At 37.2% G+C, this 14,285-nt stretch overlaps 3 protein-coding genes across 6 annotated transcripts in view; all 3 read left to right on the plus strand.

Moving 5' to 3' along the window:
* The first annotated feature begins 206 nt into the window (after positions 1–206).
* Positions 207–5,692, plus strand: mdh2 (malate dehydrogenase 2, NAD (mitochondrial)). Its single transcript, XM_082157238.1, has 9 exons — positions 207–387; positions 2,231–2,399; positions 2,748–2,831; positions 3,075–3,184; positions 4,117–4,242; positions 4,363–4,440; positions 4,794–4,893; positions 5,080–5,231; positions 5,386–5,692. The coding sequence occupies exons 1-9, from the start codon at positions 325–327 to the stop codon at positions 5,515–5,517; spliced, it is 1,014 nt and encodes a 337-aa protein (XP_082013364.1). The 5' UTR covers positions 207–324; the 3' UTR covers positions 5,518–5,692.
* Positions 5,693–7,022: 1,330 nt separating this feature from the next.
* LOC309489727 (uncharacterized protein) lies at positions 7,023–13,165 on the plus strand. Its single transcript, XM_082158587.1, has 13 exons — positions 7,023–7,295; positions 7,388–7,476; positions 7,598–7,694; positions 8,237–8,520; positions 8,751–8,908; positions 9,031–9,177; positions 10,153–10,233; positions 10,329–10,431; positions 10,555–10,610; positions 10,702–10,807; positions 10,915–10,999; positions 11,093–11,228; positions 11,484–13,165. Exons 1-13 carry the CDS (start codon positions 7,164–7,166, stop codon positions 12,989–12,991), a joined length of 2,982 nt encoding a protein of 993 aa, XP_082014713.1. The 5' UTR covers positions 7,023–7,163; the 3' UTR covers positions 12,992–13,165.
* Positions 13,166–14,032: 867 nt separating this feature from the next.
* The window catches only part of ryr1a (ryanodine receptor 1a (skeletal)), a 50,484-nt gene continuing 50,231 nt past the window's right edge, over positions 14,033–14,285 (plus strand). For 3 of the 4 annotated variants that reach the window (XM_082156985.1, XM_082156983.1, XM_082156984.1), the window contains exon 1: positions 14,034–14,249. In XM_082156985.1, the coding sequence (XP_082013111.1) occupies positions 14,202–14,249 (48 nt within the window). In that variant the 5' untranslated portion in view covers positions 14,034–14,201. Of the gene's footprint in view, positions 14,250–14,285 lie in introns of all 4 variants that reach the window. The other variant, XM_082156986.1, reaches the window with a different exon arrangement.

Consider the following 14,285-nt stretch of genomic DNA (forward strand, 5'->3'; position numbering starts at 1 on the left):
GGGCTGAAAAAGTTTCTATGACGTTTCATCCAAACGGACCAATCGATCGCCAGGATGTGATCAGCCATTGAAAGAGTAAGCGGTGGTAAACCCCGCCCCATTTAACATGACTGACAACATTTCTATTCAATCAAAGTTCTGCATACAGACTGCTACACCAATCAGAGAAGGCCAGTATGTCATAGCGGCAACAAAGCTTGGCTGCACCGTAGGCTTGTTCTCACCCGGTTGTCTTGTTAGAGGACGTTGGAGTCACAGTCAGGAGGGGCTCTATATCAAATATTAATTTTAAAACAGCAAGCACTTACAAAATATCAGTCCAACATGTTCTCCCGCATCGCTAGACCAACAGCCACCCTCGCCCGGAGCTTGTCCACCTCTTCCCAGGTAAAAACGTTCAAATTTGTTACCATGCGAGTGCGCTAACATTAGCTTACGTGATGAATATGAGTGTATAATGACGCTGGCATGTCAAACTGAGATTAAAACAAAATGTACTTTTTTTCTTTATTGATTCGTGGTCTTTAATAATCTATAGACTACAATAATATAGTTGAAACTAAGTTAAGAACCTGCATCCAGGTAACTTAGAAGTTACCTTGCTTGGCATTTAGCCAGCACACTGACAGTGTGATTTCTTAGTCATATGGACTTTAGGTTTAGTGCTACAGAGGTTACAAGAATCATGAATCCAGTTGAAATCCTGCTGTCCGCCATGAGTAGGTTTTAGTCGACCTTGCCAACTCGTGTAGTCTGCCTCTGCCTGTGTGCGATCATCCAGGTTAGAGATGGCATCGCATTGACTCGACCCCTCTTTGAAAGGTCATTACTGTAATCAGCTTGAAGTGTAGCAAGTACTACAAAGTGTCTTGATCTGTAATGAGAGATCAGGCTTAATGCATCTTTTGTGTTGGCTTAAAATGGCAAAAGCGCTACTGTGATGATTCACCATCTGATATGTTTCATGAAACACAACTTTGGGCTTTATAAGGCTTGTACTTATATTCCCCATAACACAATGCAATACAGGCGTTTAGTTGCCAATAGAATAAGACTAATTAGTTTGTTTTCCATAAACTCGCACTAAACGCACTTGTATGCCATACAGACTTCCTTTGTACTGTCTAAACACTTTACAGAGTCCTTAATCACTTGGTTTAAACCCTCCCATTTCTTTGCACAAATGGTAGTAAATATTCGCACTGGTGTATTTCCAGACTGAAAAAGTCCCAAGGTCCAGTTAAAAAAATATGGTTATGTGACCTCCATTTGTAAACGCATAGACACACAAGGATGTTTAACATTTTGCATTCAAAGGTGGTTCTCTTTTTTTTTTTTCTTTTTTTTTTTAAAGGGATAGTTCACCCAAAAATGAAAATGAATTACTCACCCCCATGTCGTTCCAAACCCGTAAGACTTTAGTTCATATTTTGAAGACAAATGAAGATCTTTTTGATTCTGTTCCTCCATTGACAGCTACGCAACTACCACTTTGACGCTTCAAAAGCTTCATAAAGAGATCGTAAAACTAATTCATATGAATTGAGCTGTTTACTACAAATTTTCTGAAGAGAACCGATCACTTTATATGATTAACAGATATAATCAACCAAACCTGCTTGATGCGTGAGATCAAACCTCATTCTCAAACGTGCTGCGTAACACACAGGAATGAATCTCATTGGTTCTTGCACGTCAAGTGAACGTGCTTTGGCTTGTTTACCACAACTGATGTGCAAGATGATGAATGTTTATATGTGAATAAAAGCCTAAATTAAATCTGTCCATCATATAAAGTGATCGAGTCTCTTCAGAAATCTGGACTAAACCGCTCAATTCATATGGATTAGTTTTACGATCTCTGAATGAACCTTTTGAAGCGTCAAAGTGGTAGTTGTGTAGCTGTCAATGGAGGGACAGAAAGCTCTCAGATTTCATCAAGATCTTCATTTGTGTTCCGAAGATGAACGAAAATCTTACAGATTTGGAACGACATGAGGGTGAGTAATAATGACAGAATTTTCATTTTTGGGTGAACTAACCCTTTAAACAGTTTTCGATAACCAGGTTATGATTAATGATACCTCTTAAATGTTTATATATTGCACACAACAATACAAAGCAGTAAATTTAATGGCCTATTGAGTCAAAGTACACTTTACTGATATAAGTAGGGTGGATTAGCACATATTGCAATTGTGTGACATGTTGCAATTTTTCCTCATTGCAGAACAATGCGAAAGTAGCTGTCTTGGGTGCCTCAGGGGGCATCGGGCAGCCCCTGTCCCTCCTACTGAAGAACAGCCCTTTAGTGAGCCAGCTGTCACTTTACGATATCGCCCACACTCCTGGAGTGGCTTCTGACCTCAGTCACATTGAGACCAGAGCCCATGTCACAGGTACAGAAATGGTTTCGACTCATTAAGCCTCCTTGGTTCTGATGGTTATAATTAGATTTTTTTTAGTATTTGCAGAGAAATCATATTTATTATTTTAAAGTTGGCATGAAATGGAAATTTGCTGTGTTTTCTAAACGCATCATCCTAATCTTGTGAACGATTCATCCAGATACCTTTTTAACCCATAATTTTTTATTAAAATATAAATACTTGACAGTTGAAACAACCTACTTTTATCTGGTAACATATGCTAGACTTCTCCAATGCTTAAACCCTACCACTTTTTTTTTTTTTTTTTTTTTTTACTATAAATTGGTCTTCTATAGTGCTCACTGTCTTGCTTTGCAGGGTACATGGGAGCAGATCAGCTGGGTGCTGCACTGAAAGGCTGTGAGGTTGTTGTCATCCCTGCTGGTGTCCCAAGGAAGCCTGGTGGGTATATATATATATTTTTATATCTCTGCTTTGTTTTTTTTTAAGCGTATTTATAGTCAGAATCGAATGGCATTTGCAACATTTTATTTGTGTGAATGTAAAATAGGATATTCAACAATTTTTTTTTTTATTGGCTTAAACATAAGGGCTTCGGGATAGAATTGTGCTCAGTTATAAATGAGAAATTCTTATGGATTTCTATACATTTCTGAAGATTGTTCTTTTTGCCTCTTTTTCTAGGTATGACCCGTGACGACCTGTTCAACACCAATGCCACTATTGTGGCCACACTAGCTGATGCCTGTGCCCGTCACTGCCCTGAGGCCATGATCTGCATCATTGCAAACCCTGTAAGTATAAACAGGGTTCCCTCGGGTCCTTGAAATTCTTGAAAGTTTGTGAATCTGAAAAAAAATTTTCAAGGCCCTGGGAAGTTTTTGAAAATAAACATGCATGCAGGTGCTTGAATTTATTTAGCGAAAGAAGTTTTCTGGAAAAAATTCCATATTTTTCCCTCCGGTCCGCTAATGTGTTGTTTTGCCAACATTTCGTGGCCTATGCATACTAGCTTGCTTTATATACGTTAGTTACGCACATTTACGTGTTATGTTAAGTGTTTCCCGCGTGAGGTACTTTGTGTTGTACGTTGCCATGACGAAATGACGTGCACATAAAACTATGGGACCTCAACGTTTCACAGACACACCGTGAAACATTGCAAAAATAGGCTGGTTACATGAGCCTAAGCTCTTTTCAATAAAATTCATGCAAAAGTTAATATCAGATCATTTTATAATACAGTATAGGATGTACCAAATATCCTTCAGTTTTATGCAAAACAGAAATATGACAAATAGAATATCAGATTTGTCATAGCCAAAAATAACAGCAAAAAAAGCTTTTTTGCATAGTTGTATTTGACACATAAAAACTATAACAATGTATCTTACAAGGTAACACGATGTTACCTTGCCCTCAATTGAAATGTGTCCCCACATTAAGTCCTAGAATTTGAGGGTGTTGGACCTGGAAAGTCCTTGAAAGGTCCTTGAATTTGAAGTTAACCAAGGTGTGGGAACCCTGTATAGAGTCTCGGAGAGATCCGTACATTGCTGTTATATCACTTTATAACTGCTCAAAGGTCAAAATGGTGTATAACACTACATATCTATACACATACACATACATGCATGTATGCTTTGGACCGTCCGTTTAAGATAGTTGATAATTGTTCATATAGAAAAACAAGTTCTGTATTATTAAACTTCATTGTGAATTTCAGGTGAACTCCACTATTCCCATCACATCAGAGGTGATGAAGAAACATGGCGTCTACCACCCCAACAGAGTCTTTGGTGTGACAACACTGGATATTGTCAGAGCAAATACTTTTGTTGCTGAGCTCAAAGTGAGTTCTATAAACTCAATAGATACAGATTTTTAAGTGCAGACTTATTTATTTAATGTCATCATCAGAACATACATTTGCACAGTCATTTCATTGTCACGGTTACTGCAATATTTCCAGGGACTTGATCCCGCCCGAGTCAATGTGCCAGTGGTCGGAGGTCATGCAGGAAAGACCATCATTCCTCTCATTTCACAGGTGAGGAGAACCTGTATTACTACATAACTGATAACTTGTTCAATAAGCATTTGAACAGTATTGCATTACAATGACTACCAATTCAAGCTTTAACTTTCATGTCGATCCAAGTTTTTGGCAGCCTATTTTGTAGGTTGCTTGCTTCATTTCTGTGGCATTGCACTGCATATCTCCGCTCATTGTGTAATCTCTCATTGGTCTACAATCCTGTACCATAAATGTAAAATATCTTCTGATTGGCTTTTTTCTTTCTTTTTTTTCACATTGCGCAGCAGTTTTGCTTTAGGACAGGTTGTTTAGATTATTTGGTGAAATGATAAAGCTGATGTGTATTCTTTTCGTGTTGTTTTCAGTGCACACCCAAGGTTGAGTTCCCTGCAGATCAACTGTCTGCTTTGACAGTCAGGATCCAGGAAGCAGGAACTGAGGTTGTGAAAGCTAAAGCTGGTGCAGGTGAGAACTGAGTTTTTTTTTATTTTTATTATTATTATTTTTTTGCATTAAGTAAGGCTTTGGTTCATTCATGTCGCTGGCATCTTTTTTTTATTATTATTATTTTTTTATAACATTAAAAATACCATTTAGAAGATCTGAAATATGAATTTGTATCTGTAAACCTAAATGTATCTCTATTCATAGGCTCTGCCACTCTGTCCATGGCCTACGCTGGAGCCAGGTTCACATTCTCCCTTCTTGACGCCATGAATGGAAAGGAGGGTGTTGTTGAATGTGCATTTGTGAGATCTGAGGAAACGGAGTGCAAATACTTCTCTACACCTCTCCTGCTTGGGGTAAATCTAGCTAGATCCTCTTTAGATGTTACTTCATCTTATGTTCAGATCATACAAGGTCACAGGGACAACAACCACCTGGTAAAACAGGCTTTCTGTTTTTGTCTTTTTGTTTGCTAACATTTTTTTAATTAATTTATCTTCCTTTTCTCAGAAAAACGGCATTGAAAAGAACCTTGGCCTTGGCAAGATCTCTGCGTTTGAGGAGAAGCTGGTAGCTGAAGCCATGGATGAACTGAAGGGCTCCATCAAGAAAGGAGAAGATTTTGTTTCAAACATGAAGTGATCTGTGCTTGTGGCACGCTACCTGTGAAATGTCCTTTATTTATAAAGCTGAGTCATTGTATGTCAACAGGGTTTCCCAAACATGTATTTTCAGCATTTTCAAAGATGCAGACAGTCTTTGTGCTGATTAAAACAGTAATATCCAGCCATGAATAAAACGGTTTGTTTACCAACTATATACGTCCTTGTATTTCAGTTCACTCTATTCAAAATATTGCTATTTTGCTATGAGATTATATTATTGACTTGTGTTTTTGTTTGTTTTTTGATTATAAACAGATGCAATTTGAGTGACTCATAAATCAATGTGAATGAGTTTTACATAAACAGAAATGGCTCTGAGTAAACCTACTGTCAGTGTTATTGTTATTTTTAATCAAGGATCCACTTTCACATTCAAGTCTCTTTCCATGTGCTTATTCAAATGAATAGTGATTTGGAGGTATTTAAATGAAGCTTAATGATGTAAAAGATTTTATATTCCCTACACACACACGCATATATATTTACATTTATGCATTTGGCAGACGCTTTATCCAAAGCGACTTGCGTTGCATTTCAAGGTAAAAAAAATGTTTTACATTGTTATCAGTTCTCAGTATATATATATATATATATTCTTTTTTTTTAAAGATCTATTTATGATAGTTTCAAGTCTGCTCCAGATTTGTGTTATGTGAGCAGGGGGTACTGCCTGCATGAATGATTTGAAATGATTTTTCCCCCCATGATATTTTGCAAGCTTAACTACCCAACTTTCTGAAAACCTCTTAAAGCTTTTAGCATTTTTTAAAGAATTTACCCATTTAAAGTCATTTTAGGGGAAAACATTTATCAGCAATATGATTTAAGCACCATTATAAAATACTGTTTACAATGGGAGAACAATGCCATTTTAAGACCAAGGTCTTTTTAAGACACTAACATGCTACTGTTATTGGAAAAGGTGAAATAAAAACATGAAACTGGATGTCTATATATGTAGTGTATGTAGTTACATGCATAAATATATTATAAAAAACACTTGACCAATACCAACCAACGAGATGTTGATCACATTAGGAGATATTTTAAAATAAAAATATTACTTTTGAAAAATACTAATTTTTGAATATATTATTAGATTGTTTAATGTTTAAATTTTAATATTTTCAAATGGTTAAGTAACAACCAATTAAACAATTTGTTTTTTGAGTGTATGTATTAAAATATTTGTACAGTTTTCTCACTTTTGATTAAAGAAAAAAATTACCCTCCGTTTACCGGCATAAAAATTAAACTATTGCAAACAAGTTAGAGATAAATATTCAACAGGCTGAATTTATTTTATTTTTAATTTAATAATAATAAAAGGAAACACATTAGTCAATTCCAGTCAAAATATTATAAAAAAATATATATATATTTTCTCACATTGGCTTATTTGAATAAGGTTAGCTCATTTGCATACGTGCAGATGAGCGGAAACGACCTGCCACCAATCATTTCAGGCGGTTCATACGAAAACGTCGTCTCCACATCCACCGCCGTACTAATTAGCCAAATGTACCGTTTCTATGACTTTAATGTGCAAGTAAATAACAACCAATTAAACAAAACATTCTGAATCTCGACAGAACGTTTCTGTGGTGTTCAGACCGTCAAATAATGGCTGGTTTAACAGAGGAGCGTTTGCGCGTGGTAGCGATCATTCACGCGCTCAAAGCTGTCGGTATCCGCGTGAAAAACTGGAAGAACTTTCTGAATGGAGATTCCAACTGTCAACAAACTTTTAGTCAGGTAAAAAACAAAACAAAAAAAACGAAGGGCGATTATTTGTTGCCTAAAATATTGTATCATTTAACGTTACATACGTTGAATTTGTCTCTCAGGAGAGCTCGTCACAACGCTTTGCTTTTGGACGTGACATGCATTTGCTCCCTCAACATCAACTCTCTGACATGGGCGGTACAGTACCTCAGTATGTTTATCAACATCTCTTGTTTGTTTTAAAATTCAGATTAAAAAAATTTAAAAAAGAGACAGAAGCCTGCGTTTGTATGCCACATGAGAGCATATAAGTTACCTCATATGGTTTTCAGGTTCCTGGTGGAGGCCTGTGGATATCTGTCACAACATCTTGATACAGAAGGTCTTTTCAGGAAGACCGGATCCCTGAATCGTATCCGAGCTCTAAGGGTAAATTCCTTCAAATCTGTCATATATCATATCACAATGGCATTAACAGGTTATATCTTACCACTCTGCCTAGATGTAGTTGTGCGTGTTAAATTTATACAGTTAGCCTACAGGTGGCAATCTTTTTATTCAGGTACCCGTTTTGACCTTTACATGTGTATTTTTTACCCACAAGTTTTACAATACTGGTATAAAGTTTGTAATAAATAAGATTATATTTAAAATGTTTATGCTCACCAAGGCTGAATTTATTTACATTAATTAGAATAATTTCTGAAGGATAACATGACACTGAAGACTTAACGTTAAGTAATGGCTGCTTGTTAAAAACAATTGTTTTTCATTGTTGTCATATTTCACAAAATTGCTGGTTTTACTGTATTTTTGATTAAATACATGCAGCCTTGTTGAGAATAAGAGCCTTCTTTCAAAAACATACAACTTTTGACTGGTAGTGCACATCTAAAATACAAATAGCTCTTTTGACAAATGTTTAAAATGATCTGCAAGAAAAGGTAACAACAAATGCTTTTATTTCATAGGCAGATTTGGAGCAGGGAAAGCCAGTCTTCCTTCCCCCGCACGCAGACCTCCTGCAGCCTTGTGACGTCGCCTCTCTCATCAAGCAGTTCCTGCGTGAGCTGCCATCTCCTCTCATCCCTACTGACCTCCAGATCCCTCTGATTCAGGCCCAGGGGCTTGAGATAACACATGACCAGGAGGGAGTGAGAAACAGAACAACTCTGCTCATTACAGCTCTGTTACCTTCATCCCACGCTCGTGCACTCAGATTCCTCTGCACCTTTCTGCGTCAAGCTGCAGAGAGGTTTTACATTTGATTGCAGCTTACTTTGCTGAATATCAATTTGAGTCTTATTTTCCTTGGATCTGTGCAAATCCTAAAGGAATAGTCTCTTATTTTTCTGTAATATTTAATCTTAAGTCGAAATTGTCTGTGGTAATTGTCAGCATGCTAAAAACACTTTGCATAGATTTATAGACAATACACAAGCTCATTTTTGATCATATTTTCCTTATTTTCATGTCTTTGATCAGATGCAGTGAGAATAGAATGGATGCGAGTAGCCTGGCTGTTGTTATTGCTCCTAACCTGCTTCTGTGTCAACCTTGCAAACTCACTCTGGACACCGAGAAACATTTAGACCAGCAGACATCAGTGATCAAATCACTCATTCTTCATGCAGAACGTATTGGTAAAGATGTAGGAGATTTGAATGAGCGATTGGTTAACCTGCCCTTTGCTGGGTGCAGCAATTTGGGTCCATTATTTGGAGTAAACTGAGCTTGTACTTGTGTGTGAACTTTGTCTTATCAGGTGTTGTTCCATCATGTATGCTGGAGGCTTTAAAAGCAACAGGGGGAACAGAGACACCCTCTCCTGAAGGTGGCGCTATGTTTAGTAAGAGGACAGGACTCAGTGTTTACAGAAGTCTGAGACGACAACGAAGACGAAGTGTTGGTGGTGAGATTTTTTTTTTTGTTTGTTTTGTATATATATTTTTATTGAGCAGATTATTAAATGACAATTATGCATGGCATACATGGAAAACATGACAAGGAAATCAAATCTCCAATGAAGGTACAGTCTTAAAAAAGGAAAGGACATGGTTCCACATTTTATAAAATGAGTTAACAGAATCTATAATGGAGTGTTTAATTTTTTCCAGGTGTAAAAAAGGACATTAAGTCCTTTAACCAGGACAATTTAGGAGGGGGGCATGAGGATGTCCAATGTAACAATATTCTTCTTCTGGCTACCAATGAAGCAAAAGCAATAATTTTAGCATGGCGCAAGCCATCAACAGGGAGTACACCAAAAATTGCAATTATTGGACAGGGTTTCACAGAAACATTAAGAGCATTTGACAATGCACCAAAAAAAAGAAGACCAGAATGGATACAATTTAGGAATGTATTAAATGTATAAGAATGATTTGCTGGGGATAGCGAACATCTATTGCACCTGTCATCTTCTGTTAAAGAAAGTTTCTTCAATTGTTGGTTTCATACTGCCACAACCACCACAGACAATTAAGGTGGTCATGTCCCCCACAGTATTCTGTATTTTTTAAAAGTTATTTTATTAGTTCCCCACCAATCGTAAATATATGGTGTCATCTTTGATTTTGCTATATAATATTAAAAATTATGAAAAAACATGAAAAGAATAAAATAATCCTGAAAGTCACGGCTTTCACAAAAATATTAAGCAGTGCAACGGTTTCAACATTGATAATAATAAGAAATGGTTCCCGAGGGCCAAATCAGTATATCAGAATAAAGGAATACATTTCTGAAGGATATAATAACGATGATTATAAAATATATATTCTGAAGAATATAAGTATATAATTTAAGTTATGGGCAAAAAAATAATTCCTAGCATATCTTTCTTTCCGTTTTAATGATAATGTATATTTTTATCAAAATGTTTCAGAAATATTCGTAGATGCTTTTTCCAAACTGAAGCCATGTCGTACACCCACTGGACCTCCAATAGTCTTAGATGTCACGTCAGGTGAGCCACTATATTTTTGCATGGTAAGTGCTTTCCTATTAGTTATTCTCTTAAACTGCAAAAGTAAAAAAAAAATGCTTCTTTGATCTTTATAGTGACTCCTCTCTCAAAAAGCCCCACTCCTCAATCACCAGTTACAGTCAAACGTAAAGCCACAGAGGAATCACTTCCTGAACCTGAAGGATCTGTGAAGAAAAGGTAAATTTTTGGCTTATGATACATAAATATCCATTTTGTCTGGTTGTCAGATGACTTTCATAGACTACTTTGCAAAAGATGTTCATCCCCGATTTCTTAGCTTGTGTGTTTACTATTGTTCAGGCGGTCTCTGCATGACCTAAGAGAGGACAGGTCGACAACTATCACTCAGCCAGAAGGTCAGTCTATTTATGTGTGTATTTTACCAGCTTATCTCATGATTGTTGTAGAATATTGATACCCTAAAGTTGCTTTGCAAAAATCTGTTAGAATCTGTAAGCAGTCATAGTCCCCTGAAGGAAAAGTGTAGTAAAGAAGATACTATTATCACCACCAAGAAGAGAAGCCACACGAGAGAACAGCGGAAATTGCTTAGGTACTGTATCATGACTGCACTCTACTCTGTAATACTAATTTGGGGATGATATTTAATCTACAGAGAGTAGCAGTTAGGCTTATCTGTGTATGTTTTGGGGGTTTCAGGCCTCCAACACAAGAAGAAAAGGTGCATCGGAGAAAAAGATCTCTCAGATTTTTTACTGTGTCCAATGGAAACAACAGTAACCAAGTACGTTTTTTTTTTTTTTTTACCAGCTTTTAGTAGTTTTTACTTTTTTTGTTTTATTTTTTTCGCTCTGCTAACCTGGTTTCATATTTTTAGCTTTCAGTGACACCAACACATAAAGACCCTGAAAAGTGTTCACAAGAACAGCTTGACTGTAAAAGTGATTCACCACTTATAAATTATGATATGTCTCTAAGGATACCTCTTGTTGTCATTGATGAACCAGAAGCAGGTTTGGATGAGTTTTTATTAATTTATTTGACTGATTTTTGATTATCATTTGAATCAACTTGTACATGAATTTGATTTGTGCACTAAAAGTTACATGTCAGTCTGTTTCTTACACAATATTTACTGATTCAATAAAAATCTGGCCAATATGTCAGTACATCACAATCATTGACATTATTGTATACTTTAAATCTTTTCATATTTTCTTTTGTTCAAAAAAAAATTTAAATGTAATGTTTAATTTTCAATCATTCAGTTGTTGTTGGGAATGAGGTGGACGATGACCCGGATCTTCTCAACTGCAGTTTTGCTGAAAGCCCTGATGACTGTCTAAAAATGGGATCTGAAGCATCTTTCATGCAGAGACAGGACAGTGAAGAACCCTGTGGTGATGATGAATGCTGGACTGTACTTGAAGTTGAAGACTTTGAGCGGTTAGGAGAATGTGAGGTAATACAATCTGTTACTCAAAATCAAGGGTCTCAAATTAATGCAAGCACAGAGGTCAAGCAGCCACGGAAAGAGTCCAAAAAAGATAAGAACCGCTCTAAGAACCGATCTCGTCCTCGTAGATCCATAAGCCTACCTGAGGTGATGCTGGAGTCGTGTACTGATGAGATCTCTGTTTTGGAAAAGGAAGTTGGTAGAGTTGAAACTGAGATTGATAACAGTGTCTGGCCGATATTTGCGACTCTAACCCTTTCAAATGAGCAAGAGAATGAAACCACGGAGAAGAAGGTGGGTGTCAATGAAGTGCAAGAGACAAAAGGAAGCATTAAAACAGAAAAGAATTATAAACAAGACAAGGTGACAGACTCAACTCTTGGTTTCAAAAGACCCCATCAGCGTTTGTCCGTGGCTGAGCGACTTAGAGGTTTTAGTGCTTTGACCTTGCTGCTCCGGACATCTCGAGCGCCACCTCATTTCTGGGAGAAACCACAGGAATCCCTTCAGAGGGGAGCCACGCGCCTTCGGAGGCAGGGGGCACGCCGATTTGGCCGCTCCATCAGTCATGATGGCGTACCTGAGAGACCACCAGAGCAGAGCCCTGTGGGATCTCCCTCAGCAAATCAGGCTTTCATAAGAATGTGTGACGCTAGTCCTGATTCAGGTGTGGAGTCGGTCGATCAAGAACCGATTAATGATTTACATCATCAAGAGATGTGCAAGAGGTCACAAAATACCCTTCAAAATCAGACAACAAATGACGTGGATTCTCTGAGCTCGTTGGGAAACCCAAATCAAGATCCGAATTTGTCTGCAATGAAGAGAACTGAATGTCTGTTCCTGTGCAAGCAAACAGAGCAGAATGTCAAGGAGCTTGATCTTCATAAACTGTTGGATCAGAAGTGTCACATTGGTGGTCATGAGGAAGATGATCATGAAGATTCAAATGTTTCTCCTATAGTTCTTACACCTGATCTTGCATCTCCAATGTTCTTCCAGCAGATGGTGCCATTGAATCTCTTTGAAGACTCAAGTTCAGTCGAAGACTTCAGAACAGATCAAGTCTCTCTGCACGAAAGCGACAAGGAAACCCCCTCATGGGTGAATGCCAGTCCTCCATTTGAGTTTCCACCTTTTGCTTCTTTGACACGAGATGGTGTGTGTTTTGAAGATGACACAAGTAACAGCTTGCCTGGTGATCTTTCCTCTCCAACCTTTCAGTTTAGGCATCCGACCACTAAAAGGCGCTACAGAGACTCTCCCCGCTGGCCATCGCATGAGGTGCGCATGTCTACTTGGAACCCGTTACCACTTTAATCATTTAGTTCTTTAATTTTTATTAGTTCAATGTCATTTCCCAACGACTGGGATCTGAATATGGTTTGTGTAATCATTAAACTATTATTTATGCAACAGTGGTTTTATTTGTTTATGTTTGTGAACTGTCACAAATTTTATTTGTTCTTAATAAAAATCCGTTTTAATAGTTCACTTTTTTTGTAGTTATTTTCTTGAAGTTCTGTTCATTTAATTTTCATCCATATAAGGACCTGTGACAAAATCCATTTGCAAGTTAGAATGTCATTACTTACCCTCAAGTTGAGTTTCTTTCTTCTATTGAACACATAAGAAGATATTTTTAAGAATGTTGGTAACCAGACAGTTGATGGACCCCGTTGACTTTTATAGTAGGAAAGCTGTCTCTTTAACAGCATTCTTTAAAATATCTTCTTAAGAAACTTCTCAAACAGGTTTAGAACAACATGAGGGTGAGTAAATGACAAAATGTTCATTTTTGGGTGAACTATCCCTTTAAGCAACTGGTTTTGGTTCTATATTATGTTAAGTAAGGAAGACTGGTTTGGGAAATGTTTAAAAAATATATGTTTCTGCTTAAATAAATGTAAGCAAAAACAGTGTCTGTGGCATGCTGTTGATCCAAGAAATGTGTGATTAAGTTTGTAAAAGCAAAACATGCAATTGCAATAAAAGTCTATTGGCAAACAGTTGCCCAACACAGTTCCATCGGAAGTGCATTTCAGTACAGTTTACTTTTTTCTTTTTACAAACTAAGTTTGAGAATCCTTTTTGGTGACTTGGAATATTTCTTTTTTAGAGTGAAATTATTTATTTATTTATTTGCTTTAAATATCCAAGGAACAAATCCAGATTAAAAGGAAATGAACCAAGTTTTAAAAGAAGGTACAATATTTTCACTCATTAAACCAGTTTGAATTATTATAAAAAGATTGTTAATATCTTTTAGCCAAGCCCAACAGAGAGTGATAATGTTAGTTTTATGAAGCTGGTGCTCCTCCTCTTTGATGTGGAGCAGCGAGAGGACGCTACAGAAAGTGGAGCTCTCTGTGAACAGCATTCACCAGAGCTGGAGTCTCACACACGCACAGGCAGCCTGTGGTCCGAAGTGAAAGAGAAGTGGGGAAGCTAAGGCTGGGATCTGTCCCAGCTGGGAAGAAGGAAAGAGGGGACTCACTTTTCTTGCTGGTACCTGTAAATCTCCTGAACCATGGCAGAAGCAGCTGAGGGAGAAGAGGAAATCCAGTTCTTACGAACAGTGAGTTATATTGAGAATACCTTACCTCCAATTAGT

Source organism: Leuciscus leuciscus, assembly GCF_965113295.1.
Source record: "Leuciscus leuciscus genome assembly, chromosome: 24".
In the NCBI taxonomy this organism is placed as follows: Eukaryota; Metazoa; Chordata; class Actinopteri; order Cypriniformes; family Leuciscidae; genus Leuciscus; species Leuciscus leuciscus.

Bases quoted from the DNA above. Each gene is read 5' to 3' on its own strand.
- mdh2 (XM_082157238.1), top strand. From the start codon at position 325: ATGTTCTCCCGCATCGCTAGACCAACAGCCACCCTCGCCCGGAGCTTG. The intron at 2,400-2,747 runs GTACAGAAATGG...CTTGCTTTGCAG, and splicing joins GACCAGAGCCCATGTCACAG to GGTACATGGGAGCAGATCAG. The intron at 3,185-4,116 runs GTAAGTATAAAC...TGTGAATTTCAG, and splicing joins TCTGCATCATTGCAAACCCT to GTGAACTCCACTATTCCCAT.
- LOC309489727 (XM_082158587.1), top strand. From the start codon at position 7,164: ATGGCTGGTTTAACAGAGGAGCGTTTGCGCGTGGTAGCGATCATTCAC. The intron at 7,477-7,597 runs GTATGTTTATCA...TATGGTTTTCAG, and splicing joins ATGGGCGGTACAGTACCTCA to GTTCCTGGTGGAGGCCTGTG. The intron at 11,000-11,092 runs GTACGTTTTTTT...TCATATTTTTAG, and splicing joins ATGGAAACAACAGTAACCAA to CTTTCAGTGACACCAACACA.